We start from the raw sequence: 20,152 nt of genomic DNA on the forward strand, positions 1-20,152 counted from the left end.
GTCTGACCGTAGAGGGCTTCAAAGGGACCAACTTCAAGTAGCATCTGATCGATGTCGAGGTCTTCCTGGGAACGACTGTGCTTTCTTGCCTTTTTCTATGACCACACCAGGCCCACACTCTTCAGCATCCTACCATCTACTTTTCCAATTTGGATCCAGCTTACCCTGCTGACGACACATTGACTACCACTTTTTCTCCATAAATGTTGCTGTGTCAGAAGATAAATTTACCACACATTCTTGTAAATCTGGGGCAGCATCAAAAAGAATGGGTGTTGCGGTGGAATGCCCACAGCAACACCCTTTGCAAATCCCCTTCACAAAGATAACTGCATGAAAGGGTACCATATTTACAGAGCGGTGTTAAGTCATGCGAAGTGGGTTAACACCGCTTTGTAAATATGGTGCAAGGCATTGTGCCACCTGAACGTCAAAAAACATATGCCCCTTAGTTGTGGAAATCAGTTCCCAAAAGGATAGAGATAAGAAGAGGAAGTGACTAGATAAGTGCTCATTTGAACAGCCATTGATGGGGAAAAGGGGGAACAAATAATTGATTGTGTGTGCATCAAAGCAGCTGTTCACTTACCGACATCAGGATATTAAATGTTCATCAATGAACTCGTTTAAACAAATAAACATACAGTGACCCAACAGATCTTCAAAACAGGTTTTACTATAATTTTTTCCTTTTGCGCCTGATTTACACCATGCTTTGAACTAAAAATAAATTCACACATAGCTGTGTAAAAACAAACATACTGTGCATAGACGGAAAGTCCTTTTGTGACTTGTTTCCCGTCATGCAGCTCTTGGTACATGCTCTTACCAGGTTCCACATCCAGAGAGTAGCTGTCAATCTCCAGGTTGAGGCGCTGAGACGCAGCTTCGCAGAAGTCCTCCAGCACACAGTGCACCGCCTCGGTGATATTGTAGGGCACAGACTTAGCAAACTTCATTTTGCTGTTGACAATCACACTTCCTTTCCTGAAGTTCAATATTTCTAGTTGCTTAAATCCCGTTAGGTTGGAAATTAGGTATGGAAGCAGCTGCAAAAGAGAACGTTATTTTACTTCAGCCCCTCTGTGAATACTGAGCTGCTCTTAATTCCACATACAATCAATATTAACGCTTACAGTCTTACACCAGTCGGTTATTTTTCTTGAACACAGCAGCCGAATGCATTTAGATAATAGGATAATGTAACCTAATGTTCCTCCTAGTGTCCTAGTTATTATTGAGAGTGCATCTTTCTTTGTGGTACATGAAATATGCAGATAACACCTATTGGTACAAGTGTTCTTGGCAATGCATTTTACATTGAATGTCTATAATCAGGACAATGCACATTTATTCGCGCGGTTTACTTTCACATTATTTTACGCCCGTTGGCATAATTTTACATGGTTGCGATCAGGAAGTGAAATTTAAAGGCGCTGAGTAAATTGATGGCGAGAGGGGTTCTGTCAGTTATGTCACCTTTAAAATCAAGACAATTACCCCGTTCGTGGTCGACAGCAATTCCAAAGGAACACTGCCTTCTGAAAGAACTGAATGTATGTCGCAGTAATATACAGATTAAGATTTCTGAGGTATCCATTTTTTATTACTGTCAATGTTTGAATTCCAAGAATCATAATCGGCGCACGCGGCACCGAAGTAGAGATGCTTTGTTCCATCCTAATATGAGGACAATTTGCATCACATCGTATGCACACTGCCCCACAGCTGACAGGATGGAAATAGTGCTTGAGACCAATATTTCTTCAAAATCAAATGCGCAACCTCAGAGGAGTAATTTACTCCCTCGGTGACTAATGCCCTTAATGTCAACGCACTTTAAAACGTACATGGGGGCAATGGCAAAGCCAATGGTGTATCTAACAAAATTCTGAGATGCTATTTTATTTATAGAGATATTTTATTTATAACTCTGCCGCTGGGACGTTTGCATTTTAATGAAACATTTGTGTAGTCTGATCAGGTTACTAAATACTATACCTGTTATAAACCATGGGGCTTTGTGGGATTAATAAATGAATATTATATGACAATTTTATGAATTATATTAGAAAGTAGATTTTACCTTAGACCGTAAGAGTAAAATTGTGCATAACAGCAGTTTATATGAACGAAAGGACATTTTAACTGCAGTCATTTGGAGATATTAACTGTTAATTAGATTTAAATATGTATATAACATGTATTCATTCTAGTTATGTTTTAATTTTTTTATTTTATTAATGTGTTATAGTTTGACTTGACGACTCCTGATAAGGTGGAGACTGGGGCCTCATTTATGTTTTTTTTGCCGTAGGGCAGCGCAGCAGGCCTTGCTGCTGTGCTGCCATATGGCAAAGCAAAAGGGCAGGAATGTGCCATATCTATCAGATACAGTGCATTCCTATCCTTTTCCCCGGCACTGGCGCACAATGGGCTGCCGTGCGTTAGCACAGGCACCTTTGCACTGTGGTGCAAGGGTGCCTACTTTGTGGGTATGATTATTTTTGTGCAGGAAGGAAAACCTTTCTGCACAAAAACAATCACAAGTGACTTTTTCCTCTATTTGTGCTGCAGACTGAGAAAAACAAGGAGAAATAAAGATATTTCTCCTTGTTGGGCCTACCTTGCTCCTCCCCAGGGGAGGCATATGTTTTTGGTGCTGCCTCAGATTTAGGATTTCTCGTAAATCTGGGGCCGTATCAAAAAGCGATGGATGTTACCGGGAACACCCCCAGCAACACCCACGGAACCCCAGTAACACAGTTTTCTGCTAAAACGTGCACATATTTATAAGGCCATGAAAAGCCAGGTAACGTGGCTTTATGTGGCCTTATAAATATGCCAGTGGCACACTGCGCCACCGGAGTGCCAAAAGGTGATGTTCCGGCTGCCCAAAAGTGCCGGTAGGGCCTATAAGGCCCTGAGTGTTTCTGGATAGAAACATCTACAAAAGTTGGTGAACACCACCACATTCGTTCGTTTGAGAGTTTCCACAAACCATCACAGTCTAAATATTCTCCAAAATTTACTGGTGTCAAGGACACATGTAAATGTGAATTTAAAATTGGAATACTCTCAAAACTGGGAGCAGGCTAGTGCAGGGTAGGGAGATTTTCGACTGTGAGAAAAGTTTTAAAATGACTGTTGCAGATTCCCAAGAAGAATCATGGGAGGACTGCAGTGGGAGGATGTGTATGCTTCTTCCCAGACGTCATTGTGGTTCACACATGTCCAAGGCTTACAACACTTTATGGGAGAGCATATCCCAGCCAGGGCATTCTAGCTTGCTGTTTGCTGATGAAATTAGTAGAATTAGGAATGAAAATGGGAATAGTTGCTGGTCTGATTGGGGCCAGGACACATTTGAATTCTTCATCCTACTTACAACATTGAGTTTAAGGGTGAGATGACTACTGTCCTGGAAGTTATCACTTTCATGGCACTAATGCAGCAATCAAGCTGTGGGTGTGGAGATGACTTCCAAGGAATGACAGAGAATGGGTCAATAGCCATCCCAAGCAGTGTTGCATTCTATATTTAAAGTTTTAGATGCTCTGCCTTCTCTGGAGTTCAGAAGTAGGCTGCAGCGAGTATACAAGGCTCATGTATTTCGGGGGGTAGGATGTGAGGATGCCTGCAGGGATCAAAGGTGTGTATAACTACACTCCTATGCTCTTTATGCAGTATTCCACCTTAATATTGACTGCAAAATATTGTGGTACCAGAATATTGTGTCAAAAATAATGAGGACAATAATATTGAGATGGTGAGTTTATATAGGTAAGTATAGATTTACTTTACTTGCTCCAAATATATGTACCTTGGCAACATATATATCTTCAAGGTAAATAAATGTAGAGTCAAGAATAGTAAATCTAGCCTACACGCATGGCCACTGGAATGATGCAATTCTGGGGCTGTGGCTTTTTCCACAAAATTATGGATTTGCTGTATTTGCCATATAATCCATCATCTGCTGCATAATCTGCAAATTTTAACAAAAATACATTTGTTTGTAGCTCAAGCGGGTCAAAAGTTACTAAAACCTTGGCGACATGCTTGCATGCACTGGAAGGCCCTTTGGAAAGTATCCAATCAACTTTCAGTTGCTTGTTTCTGTATTTGGTTGTAAAACTGGTAGTAATGAAGTGCAATATTTGGCTAGACAGTATTACTGCAAGTAAAAATGACAAAACAAAGAAATAATACTATAAAGAAATATGCAGCATTATGCCACATAATATACCTTTTCTTGCTGAATAATTTTGTCAACCCTGCTGCATAATTTAGTCAACCATGAGTTATAAATTGATGCTCCCCTGCAGCATTGTTCCAGTGGCCGTTCCTGTATGCACTTACCTTTTCAACATATTTGTCCTCAATATGTTTGACATGATATTCTAGTACACAATAATTTTGCGTTCAATATTTTAACATACAAACCTTTATGCATGTCTCCGGAGTTTAAAAGCTGTGATTTTTACGCTTTTGAGATGGTAGTAGGCAAATTCATTTTTTCTTCACTAATCTGCTTTCAACTATATGTTTTTTTCAGCTGGCATGCCTTGTAATGTCAAGATGATGCATTTACATTTATTTTTCCACTTTATTAGATGCCACTATCAGTGATAAGATGCATAAACTAGTACTTTTTGTGGGCAACTGGTCTCTGAATCCCATTCTGAAGTTAGATATATTTGAACTAGAACTTTGCCATTATTTGCAATGTCTCGGAGAGCAACAGATAATATATTTAGTTTTGGGTTAAAGAAGCATGGGTTTCTAGTCATAGCTGCAGGTACCTCTTTGCTAGGTACCCAACAGTGGTGGCTAGTATTAAACGGGGGTGGCGGGGTTGTCTCTTCTCCGCTTCTCTTCCTGACTCGCAGAAGTAGGAAGCACACAGGCTTCCATAAGTCCAAGCACAACGCTGCTGTCACTAGCATGACAGCAGCACCATGATTGGTCTGAGTGGCCTGGTTCGGTGCTCAGAAATGGAGTAAGAGCCTACGCATGTTCTTCACCCAGGCTGTGCAATGCAGGCAGGTGAAGAACATGCTAAGTGCGCATGACTGTTTGGCCTGCCCAAGACAGCCGGCCAAACCGTCATGTGCAATTAAGTGCACATATTTCCTCCTACCCCTGCTCTGACAGGCCAGCCCCTCCCTACCTTAACCTGACTCGTACTGAAAATTAAAATGATAATAACATTGTGTTATTATCATTTTTTCCCTTTATTGCACTTCAGAAAAGCAGCGGGACGATGATCCTCCGCCTTAGCGGAGGAGCTGCCGCTGGTACCCAACATTCCCTTGAAAGAACTGGGGGAGTGGCATTCTTGACTAGGCTTTACTAACTAGTGGGCGGTATCTGTGCCCAAACAGTGGCTCACTCTTCCTTTCAGAACCCTATTCCAGAATATTGTAGGTCACATATACTGCTCACTGCACATACATTGAAATGGTATTGGATCCATTTAACGTATTGTTACAAAAAAGTTCCTCTTGACCTGTTTTAGTTTGATCAAGGCTTCATCTCATCATTAGTATGTGACATTTTGATGTGAAATTATGAAACAAAGATGGGTTGTTCTGATCTGGCTACGTAGTGTCGCCGAACTGTGAATCCTTTTATTCCAGGCACTTTTTACAAAGTGTATTGGCAGTTTCCTTGGTGGGCACTAACGTTTACCTCTAATATCCCAAGAACTAATGTGCTTGTGTCCCTCATTGGTTAGCAGGTGCACCCCGCTTGTGCCTGACACGAGAGAGGTTCGCTTGGTACAGCAACAATGTAGCATGAGAATCGCAGAACAAGAAAGTTCAGTATGCAAAATATAGTAACCCTAAAAAAATACAGCCTTGTTTTCCATTTTTTGCTATTTTGAAGAGCAAGATCCCTTTGCATGAAGTACCCATTTTTAAATGTAATGACCCATGTTATACAGACAGTGGAGAGGTTTGGAGCATCTACGTATGTGAACGTGTTAAGGAGTAAGTGGGGTGCCACTACCCAATCTTACTGTGCATTATATTTCGAATAAGCGAGAACAAATGCTCACATTTTGACTTAATCTTTTGGCTTCTATGATTGGTCCCATTTGGTCTCCAACATCATACTGTCCAGTGAATTACACTTCTTGTTCAAGATGCCTATGCAGCAGTAACATGCTCTCTGTTAGCAGCGGTGCTAGAAGCAGATATGAACAATAATAAATAAAAGAAGAACATTGCTGAATTCATATAAGAACTATTCTAACTGTATGTGTGTGTGCTACAGTCACCGACATCCGTGTCAGGTGTGGTGGGTGTATATCGTGTAAGTCTCCGTGAATAAACAAAGACACAAAATACTTATTTTGTACACCTACGTGCATTATGTTTGCTTAAAATGCGCAGTTAAATTGTGCCTAATATATTTGGTAAGGCAAATTATCTAACATTTTTGAGAATATCACTCTTAATTTGTAACACTGAAGTGACAAATGCTCAACAAATGTTTAGAGGGTAGCAAATGAAATTAAAAAAGAAAGTTCAAGTTAAAATTGCAAAAAACCCCACTTCATCTGCAGAAATCATTCAAAGACAGCCTTTTAGTCATTTTCCTTTAGACTTCTATTTCATCTCGTATTGCAAAACCGTCATAGCACCAATGGAATATTATGAATTTCAAAAAATGAAAAGGGACCAGTCTTACAACATCGGCGGGCTACCTTCCATCAATGGGCTTTGTGCTGAACACAATGGATGGCTTATGGTGTGAGAAGAAAACTATATAAATGACATCCATAAATCTCCGAGACATTTCATGTGGTTCCAGAGTTGCTTCCTCCCCATTACAGTTTCGTTTTTTTTGCTATTTATCTTCTAAGGTGACAGAGAGCACCACCACACCTTCGCAGAATGTAAATCAAGGTCATTGTCTCGAGCATGCGGTGGTCTACATTTTTATGTAAGAGAAGCTCTTTAAATGAAGTATTAAGCTTTACGGGGAAAATGACATTTAGTTATATTTCCCATCAGAAAAAAAACGAAGCGAGAGAAGTGGGTGAATAATTGTAGAGACTTGAATAGGACGGCAGTCAATTTTGTCTAGGCACTGCATATCAGAAGCTATTTCTGGAACACAAGATGGGCTAAAGTGAAACATTCGCTTTCCACAGTACTTTATACTTTTCTGCATAGTGCCTGGGTGTGATATAAATGACTTCACTGTGCTTGAAGTTATCAGAATCTCTGTATGAAATTTTATCACACAAGCAAAGCATAGAACCAATTCCTGAGCAAAGATTGTTTTAATTTCTAAATTCAGCAGTCTTTGACTTCTTAGCTAGGACTTTTAAGAAAGAGGTATGTATTCACTGCTTACCTTGTTTAAAAAAAAAAAGCCTGTTCCCAAATTGTTAAGAGGGCGCCACCCATTTCCACCACTGGTGTGGCCCACTTCCACCGCTAGCACCACCAACAGCACCATGGGGGTTGACACTGTCTATTATGCTGGTACCAGAGCCGCATGCAAGAAGTGATGACAAACATTTAAACAGTGAGTTGTATGCACCTGCTTTGTATAGGATAGCAAGCAACCAAATCAAGCAAGCCTCACCTTTTCTGGGGGTGGTGCGGGCTGATTTGACCTCCAGTAAAGTGCGGTATGGACTATCAGGAGAATGCACCCCACTTTTTAATGTCAAACGCGGCATCCGTCAGGGATGTGTGCTGGCCCCATTATTATTTTCACTATTTAATAATAGCGTAGACTCAGCTCTGAGGTTAATCCCGGCAGATTCCCCTATGGTTTTTGAGAAAACCATACCAATTCTATTATACGCTGACGATGCGGTTTTACTCTCCCGTACTCCTATTGGTTTACAGTGCCTTATTAATAATTTAAAATTATTTATTGATAAAAGGAAGCTCCTTATAAATAAAACAAAAACATTTATCATTGCATGTGGTAAGCACCCCAAACTGTCCAGGCCTTTTTACATTGATGACTCTAGGGTACAGGTGATCAATTCTGTTATTTGGGAGTGACTTTTTCAGGGAACGGAACATGGGTTCACGAACATGCCAATGTCAGGTCAAAAATGTCAAGGTATGCCAATGGCATATTTAGATTTACAGCTAAATTAGGAACTCGTAGACCAACGGATATGGTGGATATTTACAAGGCCAGGTGTGTGACAGCAGCCTTATATGGGGCAGGTCTCTGGGGCTATTGTACAAACAATTCCCTATTAATTGAATAGAACCTTTACCTTAAACGTTTATTATGTACCCCGTCCTCTGCCTCTACAGAATTAATACACAATGAGGTGGTCTGGAATATATCTCAGATCTAGCGGCTATGCACCCCCTCTTCCTCTGGAAATCCATATGGAGTAAGGAAGAGACTGCGTTCACACAAACCTTAATTCGAGACTGCTTAAGGTTACATAGTTGCAACAAAATACCATGGATAAAGTATGTTTGTTACTGGTTTACCTGCTTATTTAATTTTGATATACGTTTGGACCCATGCCTCACAGATACTTTATCAAAATCACAGATTAAAACAGCTTTTCTGGAGGCGAAAAAGATATCTCGTTCCTTTATAACTGAGAAACAACCGACACTTGTAAAGGGTTTCCAACCGTATTTAACTTTTGTAACTATTGCTTCGCATAGATATGTATTGACACGCCTATGACTAGGAATAGCCCATCATTTGGTAGCTTTTCCTAATATGAAACAGAGTACCACCACTCCTTGCCCATGTGATGGGGCTTCCCAGCAAAGTTGCTTCCATATCTTACTCTTTTGTAAATTCTATTTGAATTTTAGGATTTTTTATTTAAAACCTATCTTTTTAAACTACAATATTATATCCGCGCAGGATGCCATGAACCTGCTCATTGGAATGGAGGATCCGGGACTGTGTTTCCACCTAGCATCTTTTTTATTAAAGGCCATCAATACTAGGAAATCAATTGTTATTAACTAGTGACTGTATTTTAAAGGGTATATTGGATTGTGTACTATTTTTGTATTTTGCACATTGCACTTTATGTCGTTTCATGTTGGCTTTGCCACTAGAATTTTAGTTAAACTTATGAAGGGCTATCTTTTGCTCCAACCGTATAATGAATTCATACCTGTTGCATTTTTGTCTCCTGTATTTTGCACTTTATGATGTTTATAGCTGGATTTTGCTGCTGGAACATTTGTTAAACCCTTGAAAGGTTACCTTTTTGTACTTATTGTAATGAATTTGTGTACATCGTTTTTTATGGATGCTTTGTATTGAGGTAGTTACTGAAACTGTTGATAATTTCCTCCTTGTACCTTTTTAACTACTGTTATGCTGCATGGCTGATATACTCAACTGAATAAAGCTTTTAAATGAATGAAATGACCCCAAGAACATTTTGAAAAAAGTGTCAAATAGTAAATTTAACAGCACAGTTTTAATACAAATGGACCACAAATCAAGATGTTGTGAAGGGACACTAATGAAATATTCCAGTACCTTTTTTAATATGGCAAGTATACTTTATCCTCACCAGGGGATATCGGATTGTTATGATCAATTTTCCTGATGATCGGCTAAAGAGCTATATGAATTACATGCAGTTAAAAAAATCAAGTTTTTGCCATTTCAAATGGCCTATCATTTATCAAAATTAATAAATAACCTTGTTAGAAATTGGGGTCTCTAGTTGGCAGAGGTAGGCACCTTGTCCAATTAGGGAATCTTCTCACTAGTCAGGGTAAGGGGATTACACTTCTAAAATAAGCCCTGCTCATCCCCTTGGTAGTTTGGCACAAACAATCAGGCTTATCTCAAAGGCAATGTGTAAAGCATTTGCACATAACTCACAGTAACACAGTGAAAATACTACAAAACAGTACCACATAACGTTTAGAAAATAGTCAATATTTATTTGTGTAAAACAAGGCCAAAATGATAAAATATCCAACATACAGTAATCAAAATACGAATATTGCAAAAATAGACTTAAAATATAGTTCCTTAAAGTTGATAGCTCTGTCCGGGACTATCACAGTGTTGTGAAAAAACAAATCCAACAGTTCAGGCCGACCGCTGCATCGTGGGCCAGCTATGGTGTCTGGAAGACCTGCAAAAGTACCTTGGAAATGCAAGGCGTCGTTGCCCTTGCGATGAGCTCCTAAAAGTCGGCGTCAGTACCGAAAGGTGCAGGATTCGTTGGACCCTTGAAGTCACACGTGTTGCAGATTGAACTCCGTGAGGTTGAAGTTAGGCGTGCCGGCAGGCATCGGGGCTGCGGTGGGAGTTAAGGCATGAGGTGCCCTCAGGTTATGTTGCAGGCATCAGCTCGGTGATGGTGTCTAGCAACGTCAGTGAGACCGGGGCTGCAATGAGAAGTGGGATGGTGCTCGTCACTGTGGTGGCAGGTCTCGGTGCAAGCAGCGGTGCCGTTGTTGCTGAAGTTCTGTCATCGGTATACAATCCGGTGTAGAGGGCACCGGTGTTGGTTGGCCAAGGCTGCAGTGTGGGACAGTGTGGTGCGTTGTGTAACATACGAGCGATACCCCAAGGCCACTGTGCAGGCACCAGCATCAATGTTGGTGGGGAACAGCATCCTTAGAGATACCAAGACGAAGATGTAAAGAAAGGCAGTGCAAAGTGCGGTGACCTCCGGTCATGGTGCAAGCAGCGGCTAGGTGGCTTTGTCGGGTGGTGGCATCGGTGAGACCAGAGTTGCGGTGGGAAGCGGGCAGTGCTCTCTGTGGTGCCAACAGGCCATGGAGCTGGCAGTGGTGTCGTTGACAGCATTGGGTTGCTTTTTCGGCTGTTGTAGCACAAAACACACATTTACCAGTGCTGGTAGCAGATGATCTTGAAGTCTTTGTTGTTCCTCAGACTTCTTGAACAGGGGAAAAGCTCTACCTCAAGCCCTTGGAGAAACACAGGAAAATACGTTGCAGAAAGTCCAGTCCAGTCCTTTCACTGCCAAAGACAGAAGCAACCACTGCAGGCCAACACAGCGAAGCACACAGCAAAGTGGTCGTTCCTCCTCACAGCTTCTCCAGTTCTTCTTCGTGGGAAGTTCCATAGTCCAAACGAGTTCTAAAGTTCTGGGGTCATAGCCCCAATATTAACACTACTTTTCCCTTTGAAGTTTTAGGAAGAACATCTCTGAGTTCTGTAAAAACCCGTTCTGTTCTTCCATGGTCTAGCTTCACTACAGGAGGTGGAGACAGCATTGTGCAGGGCAGACGCAGCCCATGCAGGTGCTAGTGAAAACTCCTCCGGCCACTCTAAATGCAGAAAGGTCTATTCAGCCTGGCTATGCGTCACCCAGGAAAAGCAGGGCACACCTCAACCCCCTTGTGACTTTCTAGAGTGAATGCACATGCCCAGCATTGCATAAAAAACTGGAGGTCAAAAAGCATAAAGGCAGTGGAAACATGCTAAAAGATGCCAGGTCTAACACACCTCTCTTCATTGTTTCTATTTTTCCCCTTAGAAGTAGCTTCTGCAAATCTTCTTGAAAGAATCTGAGTTGAAAAAGTTTTTATTTCCACAGACGTCACAATTTTGTGCTGTCCACAGCAACCCTTGCCAGTCACTCGCTGATAAAACCAATATGTGTGCTACTGTGTGGAGTTCTGTTTGTTGAAATTAGATCATATTCCATTATTACCTACTATAACTAACAATGTCTCTTTTTCAGTTCATTAGAAACAGAATCACTGTCACTGCTAATGGACCAATCACAATTCATTGAGGAAGAAGGTTATTGTGAAATTCAGAACATATGTAGGTGAAACCTTTAACACCTAAAGAAAAGCACAAGGCATGATAACAGTTGTTTAAACTGCTACTTTTTAACTCTGAAGGCTGTGGCTCCTATCCTGGCTTTTGGTACAGGACTGCCTACTGGACAATCCGGTTTTGGAAAATAAGTCTTGGTGGGCCACTGGCAGCAATTAAGCACTGCACACAGGGGTTTTATAAAGCTTTGTTCAAAAGGTCCTGATCTATTTGGATAAAGTAACTTGGCCCTCTGTAACTTATTTACAAAAAGGCATATATAATTAATTATGTCTGGAGCCTCCCACAGAAAGTTGGGGGTTTCAGATGTAAACATTTTCAGCTGACAAATTTAGGATTATGGCAAGGGAACTTAAAAGAGGAAAGTGGACTGGGCATCTCTGGATTATTGAATAAACATTGAATGAAGAGTTTTGTAATGGAGTTCATGGCATCATCTCCACATTCTACTTCTATCTCAACTTTGACGCTCAGAGCTTGTGTCTTACAGGTTTAACATCTATGGAAGCCATAGCACAACATTAAAAGTCCTTGCTTATCAGGGACAGACCTGATTTTTGGCACAATATGATTGTCCAGGTCGGAAAGTAAAAATATCACTTTAGGTTCCCGGTTTTAAGTGGATTTACCTTTGTCTTAATTCACTGAGATTTTGAGACTAAATGCAAATTATATACTGAAGAGATTCATCCTAGTGGTTCCTTTTTATCTCTGCAACTAGCTTAATTGTAATGCTGAGGAAATTTCAGACCCAGAAAATTGGCAACTGCCTGGTACTATTGAAATAACTTTAACCTCTGGGTCCCTTAAGGACACACCACTTTCTGGGGTAAACCTTGGGGTTTCAGGGTCTAAAGGAACCCAGGCATGGAAGTCTGTATTGGATCCCCAGAGTCAGTCCTTCTACCTTCTCTCTCAACTGAACAAGAGCATAGACTCTCCCTTTTTTGGGGACCCAAAAATGGATGGACACCTCACTCGAGGAAACTGTTTCCAGGTCAAGGCTTTCAAGTGAAAAACTGATGTATTTTGGATGCTGCAGTCTTGGTTTGCTTTCACTTAACTAGCCATAATAACACCACTTCCCGAAACAGTGTCTGTGACAACATGATTTGAGGAATGGCAAACTTCCATCAGACATAACAATACGCAGCAACAGTGCAAGCTTCTTTTGTGCAGATCAGCAGCAACACATGCAGCAGAACACACTTCTCTTACACAACTACAACATACAAGTAAAAGTATAAGCTTCTTTCATTGAGAGCAAGTACTTCACATAAGCTGCAGTGCAGGTTTCTCTCACACTACAAGTACAGTACCTACAGAAATAGTGCAACTCTTTTTTTTTTTAAACCTTTTTATTGACATTGCGAGAGACAGAAACAAAGTAAAAGAAATAAAGCCATTCATTTCAAACTCAAAAAAGAAAAAAAAAACAATTCACTAAGAGATATTAATGCAGAGATATAGCTTACAGTAAATAATTCATATAACATAGATACATATCCTAGGTGCATAACTTTTATAGTTTTAACAAAGCTTTAGAACAAAGAAGGTCAGTTCTCGGAGTTTAATAACATTCCCCAGATTCTCTCAAATTTCCTCACAGAACGAGGTCCTCTTATTTTAGCTAATGCAGATTCCATCGTAAAGATTTCATTAACTAATGACCACCTCTCCATAACATGTGGAGGTTTCATAGAAATCCAAGCCCTCGCGATGGTCAGTCTTGCACAAGCAACTAAAATAGTCTTTAGATCTTTATGAGGGCTACTTAAGTCCTGCAGGTCTAACAAGACCGTGATAGCTGAGAAGGGCAAAAAGATGATCTGCCTTTGATTAAGAATGCGTTCTATTCCCTTCCAGAACTCAGACAATACGGGGCAAGAAAAAAGCATATGCTCCTGATCTGCTGCAAAAAGATCGCATTTAGGACATTTAGTACGATCATTATATAAATTATTAGGTGTCCAGCGTGAAATTCTTTGTGGGGTATAGTAAAGTTCACAAACAGTTCTGTATAACTGTAGTCTTAAACTAGAAGACTGAACCACCCGATTGAGTTGACACAGAGAGGCTGATATCTGATTGGGACTTATATTAACACCCATTCTGGTAGTCCATTTCGCTGCTAGCTTAATACATTCATCAGTTTTGATCCGATTTAAATATTTATATCCCTCACTAATAAGCGATTTAGTCTTACTGGAGTAAAGACACTTCATAATGTCAGAATCTGCAACCTCATTAATTTTCATTTTTCGGACAAAGAAATCCTGGATTTGAATATATTTAAAATACATATAGTCATTCAATTTGTACAATAGTTTGAGTGATGTGAAATCAAGAAATCCGGCTGAGCCATAAAGGTCACCTAAGGTATTAATACCACAGCTGGCCCACAGCGGCCCAGCACCATCCGAAAAAATACCAGGTAGTCCTGAATTGCCCCATATCTGTAGTTCAGAATGGAAGAAGGAATTATTACTAAAAACCATCATCTAGTTCCAGATTCTTACGATCTCCCTAGCGGTCTTAAATTTGACCCTTTTGTAGTAATTCGGATCGTGCACTCTGGCCAGAAATTGGTTGCCATCTGTGCCCAACATAAGCTGAAAAAAGAATAATGGATTGCCCGTTTTAAGCAAGCTTCGGAAGCGCACAAAGAAAGTTGCAAAAAAATATAACTTAAAAGCTGGAAAGTTTAACCCTCCTTTTTCAATTGGAAGTTTAAGCACTTGTATCGATCTGCGGGCTTTCTTATAGCCCCAGATATAGCTGCTACAGATACCATCCAGTTTTTTGAAGAAACAATTATTAAGGCGTATGGGGATTGATCGGAATAAATACAAAAATGTTGGCAAAACTTTCATCTTAATTAAGTTAATCCGTCCAACTAGACTAAATGGGATCTTATGCCATTTTTTAAGTAAAGAAGCGACCTCCTTTAATAAAGAATCATAGTTGAGCACTATTAGCTCACCAATATTCGCAGAGATTTTCACTCCCAGATATATAGCGGTTTTACATATACCTTGGACCGAGTTACCTGGTTTGTAATTAACTATAACCTGAGTTTTATTTAAGTTTAATTTATATCCAGAGATATCCCCAAATATGTTTGCTTCCTTAATTATCCCAGGGAGGGCTTTAACGACATCAGTAGTGAAAATCGCGATGTCTTCAGCATACGCAGTTATTTTTAAAATATTTACATCATGTCGAAAGGGGATAATATCAGCTTGAATCTGTAGTGCATTTAGGAATGGTTCTAAGGAGAGAGCAAACAGCGAGGGTGACAATGGGCACCCTTGCCGAGTGCCCCGGGCTATGGGAAAGTTAGATGAGTTCATACCGGCATAGCTTATTTTGGCAGTCGGATGGTCATAGAGAGACTGTATCCATCCTAGATATTGCCCCTGAAATCCATATGCCTTTAGTACAGCCCATAGATAGTCCCACCCCACTCGGTCGATTGCTTTCTCAGCATCTAGCATGACCATCCCGAGTGGGGTGGGACAGTTATAGCTGTATTTACATGTGCTGTAGTATCCCTCCCCATCACAAATCCGTGCTGCTGTAAGTTCACCAACTCGGGCATGAGGGGAGCAAGTCGGGTAGCCAAAATCGTTGCGAATGCCTTAGCGTCCGCGTTTATTAACGAGATGGGTCTGTACGACCCACACTCGTCTGCAGACTTATGTTTTTTAAGAAAAAAAACAATTTTAGCTATGTTCCACGATAAAGGGGCTTTGCCTGTTTCTCCAATCGAATCTATGACTAAGCTAAAGAGAGGGAGTAATTCCTGAATACAAATTTTATAGACTTCAATGGGGAGCAAGTCTTCTCCCGCTGCCTTACCGGAAGGGAGAGAAGCAATTGCTGTCCTAATCTCTGTATAAGTGATATTTTCATCAAGTTGGTCAACTCCCTCTCTCTCACTTTGATCGGTCATGTTAGCGTTAATATATGATAATATATGATGGTTGGTAGGAAAGTTTTCAGGGGTATATAGACTACTATAATATTTGGCAAATTGGTCTAGTATTTGTTCTGGTTGGTCGTAAATTATAAAGTTTGTTCCTTTTAAAGTCTTGATGAGAGTTTTTGCCTTCTTATCAGCTGTTTTGTATGCTAAGATTTTTCCAATCCTATCACCGCTCTCATATTGTGAGAGATGGTATTTATGTAGTGTCACACTATGTTTCTCCCTTAATGTCTTTTTATTAGCTGATTGAAGATTCACTAGAAATAGTGCAACTCATAACTGAAAAACATGAACTACAGATTACACACAGATCTCAGTAAATGCATTAATCCATTTAAATATCACAACTACCTGCACAAGCATTCCTAGGAAACACCTCATTAATCATTAGTGGCATATTTAATATCTTTTCATGCAACACATCGCCGCAAGTGAACTTGCTGTCTGCATTTCGTGAAAGGGAGAAAGTCAGAAATGCTCCATATTTAGAAAGATATGAAGCATTTCTGCTCTCTTTTGGTGCTGGAACACAATAGTCAAAGCCAATCTACAGTTGTTCACAAGGAACTTATTTAAATCAAGGAATCATTTATATTTTAACAAGATATAACTGTCTTGTATTGATTTAAGCAGAATTAGATTACAATGTAGTCAATATGTATCACATTGTTTTTCTTTTAAGTAATACTAAATAATTGACTTCAAAGAACACATATAACTAAAGAAAATTTAGCACCACAAACAGTTCTCATGCAACACCCACTTCAGTTGAAGTAAGTGCTTTTATTTTCAATTTTAGAAAATGTTCCTAGATTTATACTGTGTATTACATAATGGAAATTCATGACTTATGTGGCCCCATGGAGTGACCATTACCAAAACAGTGAATATAACTACAGTGACATTTTTCTTTTTTTAAAGGAGTTGGTTATTTGAGTAGAAAGGATGTCCATAGGGGTTTCAGAGTGATTCATAGGCACTAGAATATGTTCTAGTCTTTCTTGGACTATCCTCTATCAATTGCCGACAACGTTTTGACCCTCTATGTTTACGGGGTCTCTTCAGGACGGAGATTCTGGGGACTGTAAAGGTGAGATGGGATTAGTGTTACTGCATGGCTAATTGTGGGCTGTGATTAATTAGATAGGACCTATGCTTACACTGGGCCCTTTTGTCATCCCTGGGGTATAATTAATATAGTCATCTAACGTAAAGGTTGGGTTAGGATCCAGTCTGTGTGGTCTTCATATTCATAGACCAACCTTCGCAGGCGTATTCTAGCTGTAACACTAGTGAACTGCATTACTCGTCACCATAGTACACAAGCAGTTGGAGAAGGACTAATAACCTTCTCTGTACTTACCAGGAAGAAAGGGATAGGTTAAACCTTGCTACTGCTTGTAGATATTCAGTATGGGAAAAGGGTCGGGGTATTAGAGAATTTACCCAAGTGTTTGAATTACTATCTAAAATGACAAATTATACCAATTATTTTGGCCCAATGCTACGTGTGGAAACTCTCATATACTCTTAGAATTAGGACCTGGGAGGGCATCTCCTTTCCTAATACATAGAGTCCACCAAAGAACCTTCATGGGTATTACATTGTTTTACCCAATAGTTGAATAACTAGTATCTGGTTTCTAAAAAGGCAAACTTGGACCAGTTACTTTAGCCCCCATAGTCAGAATAGAAGCCTTCCTATAATCGGAGTGAAGGACCTAATGGAACAACCCCTTACCTAATAAACGGAGAACATTTTGCCAATGAACTTCAACAGCCGCAGTGATGCTCGCTACTGAGCATTACATGTTCAGCTTCTGATAACAACTAGCGGTCCGACTCAAGGTCCGAGCATGCGCGAAGCATGTAAGCACATGCGAAGCAAGTAAGCACACGTGAAGACAGCAGCCATTACTAAGTGGTACTGGGTAATCAGGAATCTAATGCGCTCCTATATGATGCGCATGTAAACCACCTGTTTAGAGATGGCTACAAGGGGTAATAGATATACTAAGTTACACTATCACTCTGTGACCGCAAAAAAAGTCATAGGAGTGACCCACTAGCTGTGTACTGGGAAAAAAATCTCGGGCTCTAGTGATTACCATAGTCAGGAAGAGTCAATAGCGCACAACTCTCAAATAACTCTCGAGACAGTGTTGTAAGTGGTGGCCATTACTCAAGGGGTAGAGTCCTCACTATGCCATTTAAAATGTGCACAGTATACTGAGATTAATGTGGTCCTTAGATACCACCACAGGACTGACCAGGCAGCGGTATATTAGTAATCACCTCAGTTAACACTTGTGTCGGTAGTGGGTGTAGGCCCTATGAGATAGTAGTCAGTGGCCCTAAACGTTTTTAAATCATACACACAACCATTATTGGAGAGACAATTATACAAAAATATATATATATATACAAAATATACAGGATAACAATTTTCATATAGTCCATAGCAATAACAAATAGTGTCATTAATGATCGTATACTAGGATCAAATACTTCCTGCACAACCGGATACGGTCTCCATCATGTGCATCATGTAAACATTTTAAGGATCCCATCGATTCTAGAAGAATGGATAAATTACGTTCTATTTACAATTCCATCTGGACATTGAGCAAGTTTGTATTGTAACCATCAGTTGAACCAGATTACTAACATATATTCAGAGAGGTGTAGACCAGATAAGGCTAAGCGTTAATAACTAAGGGACTCATGTTAGAAGCTCATCATGCATAAGATAATGCTGGACATGGGAAACAAATGTGGAGCACACTAGGGGAGAGGAGCAAAGTGTAAACCTACACTCATATCAATTCATGCTGATAAACTTCCGCTACTCTTCAAGACTGTTTAACCCTTTCCTGATAGAGTTGCATTTGTCAATCCATTTGCTTTCAAGGGACTTAATAATTAATGAGATGTTCCCTCCTCTTGGGGGAATTATTGCCTTTTCAATGCCCTGCTACCGTATCTCATCTGCAGTGTGGAGATTCTCTTTGTAATGTTGTACCAATGGGGCATTCTTTACCAGACAGCGTATCCTACTTCTATGCTGCCCAATTCGTATTTTAACTGGTTAGGAGGTCTATCCTATATAAATATATTAGGTTGCAGGGACACCATATGCAATAGATGACATTCGAGGTTGCTCAGTTGGTGTGGTTGTGTAGAGTTATTTTGACAACTCCATGTGTGAACTGTTTAGTGTTGGTTTTATACTGGCAGGCTCTACAACTACCACATTTAAAATATACACGTATGGGTGACAACGTCCAGATGTTATGAATGACGTTTTCTTGTTTAGAAATACTGGTGTCTGAATGTACCAGATGATCTCTTATATTCTTTCCTTTCCTGTATGAGAACATAGGTAGCTCTTGGCATGTCTCTAGTGTGTTCAGGGTAGGCCAATTTTTCTTATTAATTTTCACAATCTGGGTGCTGTGCGGGCAAAATGTAGTGATACAAATGTTTTTCTTGACTGTGCTCTTTTGTTTGCACCTAAGTATTTCCTCTCGAGGACTGTACCAGGCCCTTTTCATTGATGTTTTTTATATGTGTTAGGGTAACCTCTATCTCTTAGTTCAGTACTCTGAATGTTTTCTTCCCTGAAGAAATCTTCTTTCTCTGTACAATTCCTTCTTAATCTTAAAAACTGGCCGTAGGGAAGTCCATCTTTTAGGGCACGGGGATGAAAGCTTTTGTACTGTAACAGCGTATTGCTTTCAGTCGGCTTTCCATAGAGACTTACAATTAGTTGGTTGTTCTTGTTGAGTATTAGTAGATCAAGGAATGGGACCTTTTGTTTGTCTGCCTTATAGGTGAAGGTAAGTGAAGACTGGCAGTCATGAAGATAAGTAATGAACATTTTCAATCTTTCTTCTGTACCTACTCATATCATAAAAATGTCTTCGATATATGGTTTCCAACATTTGATGTTATCATGAAACGGATTGTCCCCGTAGTAATGCATTTGGTTTCCAAGTTACCAACGTAGAGATTGGCTAAATTAGGAGCAAAAATTGCCCCCATAGATGTTCCGGAGCACTGTTGATAGTATGTAGAGTTAAACAGAAAGTAGTTTGTGGTTAGTGAAATCTCCAGTAAGTCAGTGATGAACTTGTATGGAACTGTGACTGGTGAAGGACGTGAATCTAAAACTTCCTTGATAACATTGATGCTTTTTTTTTGTGTGATATTGGTATACAAGGATTCTATATCCAGTGTCATAAGCAATTCCTCCATGGGGTTGTAATCCGTACGTTCAATCCGAATAATTATGTATGTACTATCGCGTCCATAGATATCTAGGACAGGGACAAATTCCTTAATGTAGCTGTGTATATATTA

General features: G+C 40.0%; 1 protein-coding gene across 1 annotated transcript in view; it reads right to left on the reverse strand.

Annotated features, from left to right (window-relative positions):
- Window positions 1-20,152, reverse strand: part of IMPG1 (interphotoreceptor matrix proteoglycan 1) — a 1,759,499-nt gene that overhangs the window by 192,135 nt on the left and 1,547,212 nt on the right. Inside the window, exon 14 of the mRNA XM_078648092.1 lies at window positions 830-1,049. Within this exon, the coding sequence (XP_078504218.1) occupies window positions 830-1,049 (220 nt within the window). The remainder of the gene's footprint in view (window positions 1-829; window positions 1,050-20,152) is intronic.

Source organism: Lissotriton helveticus, chromosome 6 (genome assembly GCF_964261635.1).
Source record: "Lissotriton helveticus chromosome 6, aLisHel1.1, whole genome shotgun sequence".
Taxonomy (NCBI): domain Eukaryota; kingdom Metazoa; phylum Chordata; class Amphibia; order Caudata; family Salamandridae; genus Lissotriton; species Lissotriton helveticus.